The 10,706-nt window shown below is 42.4% G+C and overlaps 1 protein-coding gene across 1 annotated transcript; it reads right to left on the reverse strand.

The window, feature by feature from the left end:
* Nucleotides 1-322: 322 nt before the first annotated feature.
* Nucleotides 323-6,869, reverse strand: LOC126332302 (uncharacterized). Its single transcript, XM_049996570.1, has 3 exons — nucleotides 6,811-6,869; nucleotides 1,380-1,604; nucleotides 323-733 (listed from the first exon to the last, which is right to left on the reverse strand). Exons 1-3 carry the CDS (start codon nucleotides 6,836-6,838, stop codon nucleotides 672-674), a joined length of 315 nt encoding a protein of 104 aa, XP_049852527.1. The 5' UTR covers nucleotides 6,839-6,869; the 3' UTR covers nucleotides 323-671.
* Between the last annotated feature and the right edge of the window lie 3,837 nt (nucleotides 6,870-10,706).

A 10,706-nucleotide genomic window follows, 5' to 3' on the forward strand; every position in this document is an offset into this window, starting at 1 on the left:
GGTCTAGCCATCGGTGAGGAGCAGGTGCAGTCGGATGGCCGGCCAGAGAAGACACTATTTATTCCTGCTTTCAACTATTTCATGTGTTATCCAGGAAAGGCAAGGACAAGGCACTGTAGCTGTCAAAAGTCTCTGCAGTGTCCATCGGTGTCATCGTTCCACTCAACTTGTGAAGGCAGGAACACGGTATTTGGATGGTCCATGGTTAGCATGAATGGATGTAATGTACTGTGTATAATTAATACGCAGTTGTACTTTGCCACTATTTATGTAAAGCTACAGATTAGGAAATGTATTCTACAGTTGAAATATAACAGTTGACGACATGAAAGAACAGTTTTATTGTGTCAGAATAAAACAATTACAAGGCCAACAGAAAGATACAAAACAGCCAAACCATGTTTTAAACAATAATCTTCCAACTCAGTTTCTAGCCTGATTGTAAAGCAGATTTATTGCATATCGTGAAGTAATCAGAAACTATCATAAAAGAGGATTAGCTCATTCCGCCGGTATTTGTTGTTAGTAAAAGAGGTATGTTCTACACTCTTGGAATTTGTTGGTTTCTGTGAAAAGTGTTGATGTCTTCAGTCAACAGCACAGCCATCTCGTCTTCACTCAATCCCAGAGAGTCAGCTCCTCCAGGATGAGCCGACACACTTGCAATACTCCTAGTTCTTGGGACAGTCTGACAGGACTGGTTTACACAGACTCTTTGGTTTCACCACGTAAACTACAATAAATAGAAGGAATATATTTTAACAAAGTTATAAACTATGAATAGAAATATATACTATTTTACATTTACTGCTGATAACACAATGATAAATCATCAACTATTTACAAGGCATGAATTTCATTTTTCGCTCTCTTATGGTGCCGTAACATTGAGATTGTGGAAAACCTCTAGGTACCAAAAACGCAACACAGTTACTGTCAAAATAAACCCCACAGCACGAATATCTGTTGCCTATTAAAATATCTCTTCGCTAAATGTTGGAACCAAAGCCCATGGAGAGCTTCATGTCGCTTTATACAATATAATTCAGATAATAGAACTCAGATTCTACATCGTAGAAAGATAAAAACTGCATCACATTTAAGAGTCTAACAAATAACTGAAAAAAAGGATTAAATATATGCTGGAAATTGCTCTGAATAGTTTTGGTGAAGAATCTCAGTGAGTTGTAATTTCGTAAAGTGTCGTATCTTGCAGTGTTTTGCCGTTAAAGAGTAACGACAGGATAAACACTTTCCCTTGATGGTTTGATTTCACTCATACCCTCACATTTACTTTGGAACCCTTCAAAAATTTTAAATTCGTTTGTGGTTATGTTGCCAACAATGGACACAAACTCGTGCTATTGAAAGTAACTTACCCTTCGGTAGTAGGTGGTAGCAAGAATACAGCTTCAGTGAATTGGCATACAAGTAGAACTTGTTGTCTGCCTGGACACAAATGGTATCCTCGTCTTCTTCCGCGTACGACGCCGCCACCGATGTTCTCACAGCCGGGATGGTGGCGGACGGCTGTTCCTCACCCTGGCTGGCGGCAGTGGTTGACTCTTCTGGTTGTCCTTGGACCACCGCAACTGCGACCAGTGCTGTAGAAAACAATGAACATTATTACAGATTGCAACATTCTCTACTGGCTGTTGGTGCAACTTTACCATCTAGCACTCTACTACTATTGTCCGGTAATGTGACTGCCATGTGCTAGCTTGTCAATATGGAGATAAGGTGCAATTCATATGACTAGTGCCACAACTCTGCCACTTGCTAATGTGTCTCCTCTGGATGGTAATAGTACTCTGTTGTCTGGTAGACTCTAAGTTGTACTTGAAATCCAATATAAGTGTTTCCAGAATGAGATTTTCACTCTGTAGTGAAGTGTACGCTGATATGAAACTTCCTGGCAGATTAAAACTCTGTGTCGGACCGAGACTCGAGTTCGGGACCTTTGCCTTTCGTGGGCAAGTGCTCTGCCAGCTGAGCTACCCAAGCACGATTCGCGCCCCGTCCTCACAGCTTTACTTCTACATCTACATGACTAATCTGCAATTCACATTTAAGTGCTTCGCAGAGGGTTCATCGATCGACAATCATACTATCTCTCTACCATTCGACTCCCGAACAGCGCGCGGGAAAAACGAACACCTCAACCTTTCTGTTCGAGCTCTGATTTCTCTTATTTTATTTTTATGATTATTCCTGCCTATGTAGGTTGGGCTCAACAAAATATATTCGCATTCGGAAGAGAAAGTTGGTGACTTAAATTTCGTAAATAGATCTCGCCGCGATGTCTTTCCTTTAGTGACTTCCACTCCAACTCGCGTATCATATCTGCCACACTCTCTCCTCTATTACTTGATAAAACAATGTCCTCCGTCAATCCCACCTGGTAAGGATCCCACACCGCGCAGTAATATTCTAACATAGGACGAACAAGTGTACTGTAAGCTGTCTCTCTAGTGGACTTGTTGCATCTTCTAAGTGTCCTGCCAATGAAACGCAACCTTTGGCTCGCCTTCCCCACAATGTTATCTATGTGGTCTATTCAACTGACGTTGTTCGTAATTTTAACACCCAGGTACTTAGTTGAATTGACAGCCTTGAAAATTGTGCTATTTATCAAGTAATCGAATTCCAACGGATTTCTTTTGGAACTCATGTGGATCACCTCACAATTTTCGTTATTTAGCATCAACTGCCACCTGCTAAACAATACAGCAGTCTTTTCTAAATCGCTTTGCAACTGATACTGGTCTTCGGTTGACCTTACTAGACGATAAATTACAGCACCATCTGCGAACAATCTAAGAGAACTGCTCAGATTGTCACCCAGGTCATTTATATAGATCAGGAACAGCAGAGGTCCCAGGACGCTTCCCTGGTGAAGGAATTTCGGAAAACTGCGTTCAATAACTCCGCTTTAGCGACACAGTCGTCGGTAACAGTACCATCGGCACTGTGCAGCGAAGGTATTGACTGCGTCTTGCAGCTTGTGTACTTTACATACGACCAGAATTTCTTCGGATTTTCTACCGAACTTCGAGACAATCTCGCATTGAAGTCCGTGCCATATTTCGCGGGTCTGTAAATTTTAGCCAATCTTCGGGATTTTGCGTTCTTCTGAACTTCACATGCTTTTTCCGTTGCCTCTGCAACAGCTTGCGGACCTGATTTGTGTACCATGAGGGATCAGTTCCATCTCTTACCAGTTTATGAGGTATGAATCTCTCAATTGCTGTTGCTACTATATCTTTGAATTTGAGCCACATCTCGTCTACATTTGCATAGTCAGTTCGGAAGGAAGGGAGATTGTCTCTTAATAAGGCTTCTAGTGACACTATATCCGCTTTTTGAAATAAAATTATTTTGCGTTAGTTTTTTGTGGATTTGGAAGAAACGGTATTGAGCCTAGCTACAACGACCCTGTGATCTCTAATCCCTGTATCAGTCATGATGCTCTCTATTAGCTCTGGATTGTTTGTGGCTAAGAGGTCAAGTGTGTTTTCGCAACCATTTACAATTAGCGTGGGTTCGTGGACTAACTGCTCGAAATAATTTTCGGAGAAAGCATTCAGGACAATCTCGGAAGATGTTTTCTACCTACCACCGGTTTTGAACAAGTATTTTTGCCAACATATTGAGGGAAGGTTGAAGTCCCCACAAACTATAACCGTATGAGTGGGGTATTTATTTGTTACGAGACTCAACTTTTCTCTGAACTGTTCAGCAACTATATCATCATAGTCTGGGGGTCGGTAGATAGAGCCAATTATTAACTTAGTTCGGCTGTTAAGTATAACCTCCACCCATACCAATTCGCACGGAGTATCTACTACGACTTCACTACAAGATAAACCACTACTGACAGACACAAACATTCCACCACCAATTCTGCCTAATCTATCTCTCTTGAACACCGTCTGAGACTACGTAAAAATTTCTGTAGAACTTATTTCAGGCTTTAGCCAGCTTTCTGCACCTATAACGATTTCAGCTTCTGTGCTTTCTATTAGCGCTTGTAGCTCAGGGTCTTTCCCAGCACAACTACAACAATTTACAACTACAATTCCGACTATTCCTTGACCCAAGCACGTCCTGTATTTGCCATGCACCCTTTGAGATTGCAGTCCACCCCGTACTTTCCTGAGGCCTTCTAACCTAAAAAAAAAAACCGCCCAGTCCAAGCCACACAGCCTCCGCTACCCGTGTAGCCGCCAGTACCTCGTCTCCTACCTTTCACACTTTACAGAAGCTCTCCTGCGAACCCTACAGAACTAACACTGCTGAAAGAAAGAATATTGCGGAGACATGGCTTAGCCACAGCCTGGGGGATGTTTCCAGAATGAGATTTTCACTCTGCAGCGGAGTGTGCGCTGATATGAAACTTCCTGGCAGATTAAAACTGTGTGTCGGACCGAGACTCGAACTCGGGACCTTTGCCTTTCACGGGCAACTGCTCTACCCGTTATCAGGAAATCTTTAGCAGGAGATTACTGCATATTTGTGACATTTGTGTAGAACGTTAAAAGATGTTTTGTACCACAACACGAGACTGTTTTCGCTACTTAATTGCTGATATAACTCAACATGTTGCTCTTAACGGAACAAAATGGATACTGCGAAAGATAATGTCAAGGGTACGACGAGGAAGTGTCACATGCCAACTACTGATCACAATATATCGGATAAAAGAAGAAGTGCTGCATACTTAGAGAGGTAGTTTAGATCAAACCATTAGAAATGTCCAGTACAAATGGGCTCAAAACGTTTTCCGCAAGAGCTATGAGCAGTTTGGGAAACTGTAAACAGTAGTCATAGTTCTGGGTAAGTGCAGCACATACATTAATTCTAACTGAACCACTATGTATTGTGAACAGCTTGTGAAAACCATTTACATTGTAGCTTTTCCTCAGCATTTGCCAGAATAATGGGAGCCTCTTATTACAAAGACCAATAGCAAACATCATATTGAGCATGACCTTTATCGACGACTCACAAATGCAGGTCATATGTAATACCCGATGTCTCATGTATTTTTCAGCTACTTCCTTTCATGAGTTTATAACCATTTCTCGTGACTACATCTACTTATGAATTTTGTCATTAATTAAATTTCATCGAAATATAATGTATGCTCGATGAATAAATAAGAAATAATTACATAGAGCGTTGCAGTAAATAAGCTGCCAGAGTCAAAGATATTATGTTGAACTAACACGAAGAATATATTTCACGGAAAAATAACATCGTTGTCGTGAACGCACGCAGTCCTAGAACAGAGGGCAGAGATGAGTTGCGAAGCGTCTATGGTGTGGTAGAGACGTGTGTGTCGGCCCGCAAATGCCAAATGGAGATTATTATCGAAATGGTGTTATAATATTTATGTGGTCAGGCAAAATATAATTAAGTCAGGACGAGTATTGACACAGAACATGATCGCAAGAAGATGTTGGAATTAATTAAGACTGCGGTGCGCATTAATTTTATTCAAGCTGCTGACTAATCAAGATGAACCTACCGCCAATAATGAATTTCGTAATAAGCCTTACATCGTATCAGAAGCAACACATCGCAAAGTAAGATATAGCCAGTATTTTTATAGCTCTGTAACAGACATGCCAGCCTAATAGTAACTTTTTGGAAAATTCTTCAAAGCTAACCTTACAGACCCAGGTCTATCAAACTATCTGACAATCAGATCAAACTGGAAGTGATTCAAATTCAATTCATATTTTATTGACAAAAGTATGCTGGCTGATTGACAGTCAAAGAAAGTTTAAGATTTTATGTTATGTTCTGTAAATGACTTTGTTGCTTATGTGTAAGTATCATTAGTGTTGGCAAATAACAGTTGCCATAAATTACGGTTACTATGACATCATTTGCGAAGTAATGAATTTTACCCTGTTCTGGTCACAATTTAACATATTTTCAAACATACAGCAATATCATGAATTACGTAATACAACATAGCTTCTATGGAGCGTTGCTAGTCCTTATAGAATTATAATTAGCATTACCGCGGGCTAGATAACGTCTTCATTGTTGTGTTACACGTGTTTTCACATCTAAGCTCGTGCGAATGCATTTCATTTATTTGCCCATTACTTTTCTTGCCCAGTATTTGCGTGTTTAGCTATTTACCAAATTTAACTTTAGCCCCTTTTTGGAGGTGACGACTTTTCTACTCTGCAATCTAAATTCGTGCAGAAGACATTGGAATACCCAGTTACGGCTAACTACAGGAAAATTTTATTTATTCCCATTCTTTTACATTTATATCGTTGTTGCACACAGTCAACACTCATGTGTTAACGATCAGTAACTCACTACGCTCTATCAGTAAACATTGATATTCGGATTAGATTCCTTGTTCCCATTTACTATGGAACAGTAGGACACGTGTCACAAAAATCATTTTTCTAATCCAGGGACTATATGAGGAGTATATGCTGCTACACAACAACAAAATAACGTGATCTCATTTGATTACTCATTGTTTTATTGCATTCTGTGATTGATGCGAGATAGTAAACAGTTTATGTAGACTTCAAAGTAGTCAAGATGAACACGTCCTCATGCCTATTAAAGTGTGCATTTTATAGTCCATGTGCAAAGGAATTTTTTTCTTGTTTCCTTCCATACAACCATCTCTCATAATTGTGGCAGTGACTAATTCTTCGCCGAGTGTAGAAATAGATTTTCACGCGAATTGCTATCTCAGAAATCATGTAAAATGAAGGTAACAAAATAAATGTGTATCGTGAAGGAAAATTTATATATTCTGCCAATACTTACCAGCAACAAAGAACAGAGCAGCCTTCATTGTACTCGATAAGAAATACTACTGCTGTCGGTCTTACATTTTCATTTATATATGTTCAAACACCCAATGGCATCATCGAGTGTTATCGTACCGTTCCTTTCTGATTTTCCGTTCCGGGAACTGTGGTGCAGCAACAAGCAGCAGATTGACTTTCCTTGTTTTTGGCTAACTGCATTACCGTTCGCTCTGCCTTATTTATTACCAACGCTATTTCAACAACTGGGATCAAAAAGACGGGTTATCATACTGCACCGTTCACTTCCTTCTCATTCGATGTATCCGCGCGGTGTAGCAGCGCTGTCTGAGTCTCCTTGTGACGGTCCCTGCGGCTCCCCCCGCCGGAGGTTCGAGTCCTCACTTGGGCATGGGTATATGTGTTGTCCATAGCGTAATTTAATTTAAGTACCGTGTAGGCTTGGGGACCGATGACCTCAGTAGTTTGCTCCCATAAGACCTTGCCACAAATTTCCTAATTTCGTTCGATGTCATTGGAAGAAGACAGGTATCAGCCACTTCGTTCTCATTCGGTGTCATAGTAGTAAAACTGAGAAACCAAAAAGACGTGTTCCCACGTAAGTTAAGAGCCACAGAGCATCAACACAGCTGAGTTGATAAGTCACACACGTCTTGTGGGCAGTCCCTGTTAATGTGGATTGAGAAGAGAAAGCACTAGTAAAAAAAGTGAATTCCTAAAAACAGCTCAAAACGCTTTTTTAAAATTAATACAACACAGTTTACGTACAGGCTCGAAATGAAGAATCTTTTTTCTATCAACGAAGCCTCTGATAATGCAGTAAGGCTCAAATCCTGAAGAAATGAAATGTATAGATGGCACCGATCGTTCATGCTATGCACTTTGCGATCTAAACAGCTTTCCATTTTGAAGGTGAGAGCCCTGTACCTAGAGGATAGTAGACCTACGACCTATGTGCGGTGCGATTATAAATACATGCACTGAAGCGCCAAAGAAACTGACGTAGGCATGCGTATTAAAACACAGAGATACCTTAGCAGGCTGAATGCGGAGTTGCTGCCATCAACGCCTGTATAAGACAACGAGTGTCTGGTGCAGTTGTTACTACTGTTAAAATGGCAGGTTATCAAGATCTAAGTGAGTCTGAAAGAGGTGTTACATAGCCGGTGCTTATGCGGTGGGACACTGCATCTCCGAGGTAGCGATGAAGTGAGGATTTTCCCGTACGACCATTTCACGATCGTACCGTCAATATCAGGAATCCCATAAAACATCAAATCTCCGACATCGCGACGGCTGAGGAACTGGAACAACAACGACTGAAGAGAATGTCTCGGCGTGACAGAAGTGCAACACTTCCGCAAATTGAAGCAGATTTCAGCGTAGGGCCATGAACAAGTGTCAGTGTGAGAACGATTCAACGAAACTTCATCGATATGGGCTTTCGGATCCAAAGATCCGTTCACGTACCCTTATGACTAAACGGCACAAAGCTTTACGCTTCACCTGGGACCGTCACCACCGCCATTGGAAGGCTTATGAGTGGGAATATGTTGCCTGTTCGGACGAGTCTCGTTTCACATTGTATGGAGTGAATGGACGTGTACGGGTAGGGGGAAAATGTCAAGAATCCATGGAACCAGCACGACAGCACGGGACGTTCAAATTGGTGGAAACTCTGTAATGGTGTGGGACGTGGGCAGTTGGATTGATATGGGATACGTGATACGTCTAGAAACAACTCTGACGGATGCCACGTACGTAAGCATCCTGTCTGATCACCTGCATCCATTCATGTCCATTGTGCATTTTGATGGACTTCCGCAATTCCAGCAGGACAATGCTACACCCCACACGTCCAGAATTGCTGCAGAGTGGCTCCAGCTACTCCTACTGATTTATGGGCAGCCCTGAAGGTTTCACGGTTTCAGTTCCATGCAGCAGTACTTCAGACATGTCATGTCGAATGTCGAGTTGAGGCACTTCCGCGTGCTCGTGGGGGCTCTCCACGATATTAGGCAGGTGTCCCAGTGTCTTTGGCTCTACAGGGTTTTATAAATATATTTTATAAATATATACTACTGGCCATTAAAATTGCTACACCAAAAAGAAATGCAGATTATAAACGGGTATTCATTGTACAAATATATTATACTACAACTGACATGTGATTACATTTTTACGCAATTTGGGTGCATAGATCCTGAGAAATCAGTACCCAGAACAACCTCCTCTGGCCGTAACAACAGCCTTGATGCGCCTGGGCATTGAGTCAAACAGAGCTTGGATGGCGTGTACAGGTACAGCTGCCCATGCAGCTTCAACACGATACCACAATCATCAAGAGTAGTGACTGGCGAATTGTGGCGAGCCAGTTGCTCGGCCACCATTTACCAAGCGTTTTCAATTGGTGAGAGATCTGGAGAAAGCGCTGGCCATGGCAGCAGTCGAACATTTTCTGTATCCAGAAAGATCCGTACAGAACCTGCTACATGCGGTCGTGCATTATCCTGCCGAAATGTAGGGTTTCGCAGATATCGAATGAAGGGTAAAGCCACGGGTCGTAACACATCTGAAATGTAACGTCCACTGTTCAAAGTGTCGTCAATGCGAACAAGAGGTGACCGAGACGTGTAACCAATGGCACCCCGTACCATCACGCCGGGTGATACGCCAGTATGGCGATGACGAATGCGTGCTTCCAATATGCGTTCATCGCGATGTCGCCAAACAAGGACACGACCATCATGATGCTGTAAACAGAACCTGGATTCATCCGAAAAAATGACGTTTTGCCATTCGTGCACCCAGGTTCGTCTTTGAGTACATCATCGCAGGCGCTCCTGTCTGTGATGCAGCGTCAAGGGTAAACGCAGCCATGGTCTCCGAGCTGATAGTCCATGCTGCTGCAAACGTCGTCGAACTGTTCGTGCAGATGGTTGTTGTCTTGCAAACGTCCCCATCTGTTGACTCAGGGCTAGAGACGTGGCTGCACGATCCGTTACAGCCATGCGGATAAGATGCCTGTCATCTTGACTGCTAGTGATACGAGTCCGTTGGGATCCAGCACGATGTTCCGTTTTACCCTCCGTTTTACCATCGATTCCATATTCTGCTAACAGTCATTGGATCTCGACCAACGCGAGCAGCAATGTCGTCGCGATACGATGAAATGCAATCGCGATAGGCTACAATCCGACCTTTATCAAAGTCGGAAACGTGATGGTACACCTTTCTCCTCCTTACACGAGGCATCATAATAACGTTTCACCAGGCAACGCCGGTCAACTGCTGTTTGTGTATGACAAATCAGTCGGAAACTTTCCTCATGTCAGCACGTTCGTTGTAGGTGTCGCCACCAATACCAACCTTGTGTGAATGCTCTCAAAAGCCAATCATTTGCGTATCACAGCATCTTCTTCCTGTCGGTTAAATTTCGCGTCTGTAGCACATCATCTTCGTGGTGTAGCAATTTTAATGGCCAGTCCTGTGTTCTCCCCATTCAGAGTACGCACTGACCATTTAATATCCTCCAATTCGCATGAGGTACCTACCCATCACAGAACACGGAATTCAGTGCTCCAGAAAGAGACACACTGAGTGCGAGAATTGGTACAGCGTTATCAGTTACTGTCTGCTAACCCATCTTGGAACATTCAAGCAATTTTAATGGCCAGTACTGTGTTCTCCCCATTCAGAGTATGGACTGACCATTTAATATCCTCCACTTCGTATAAGGTACCTACCCATCACAGAACACGGAATTCAGTGCTTCAGAAAGAGACACACTGAGTGTGAGAATTGGTACAGCGTTATCAGTTAGTGTCTGCTAACCCATCTTGGAACATTCAAGTTGACAGCCGTCAATGACATCGAGAAGCTACACTTCAGATG

Source organism: Schistocerca gregaria, chromosome 2, assembly GCF_023897955.1.
Source record: "Schistocerca gregaria isolate iqSchGreg1 chromosome 2, iqSchGreg1.2, whole genome shotgun sequence".
Lineage (NCBI taxonomy): Eukaryota > Metazoa > Arthropoda > Insecta > Orthoptera > Acrididae > Schistocerca > Schistocerca gregaria.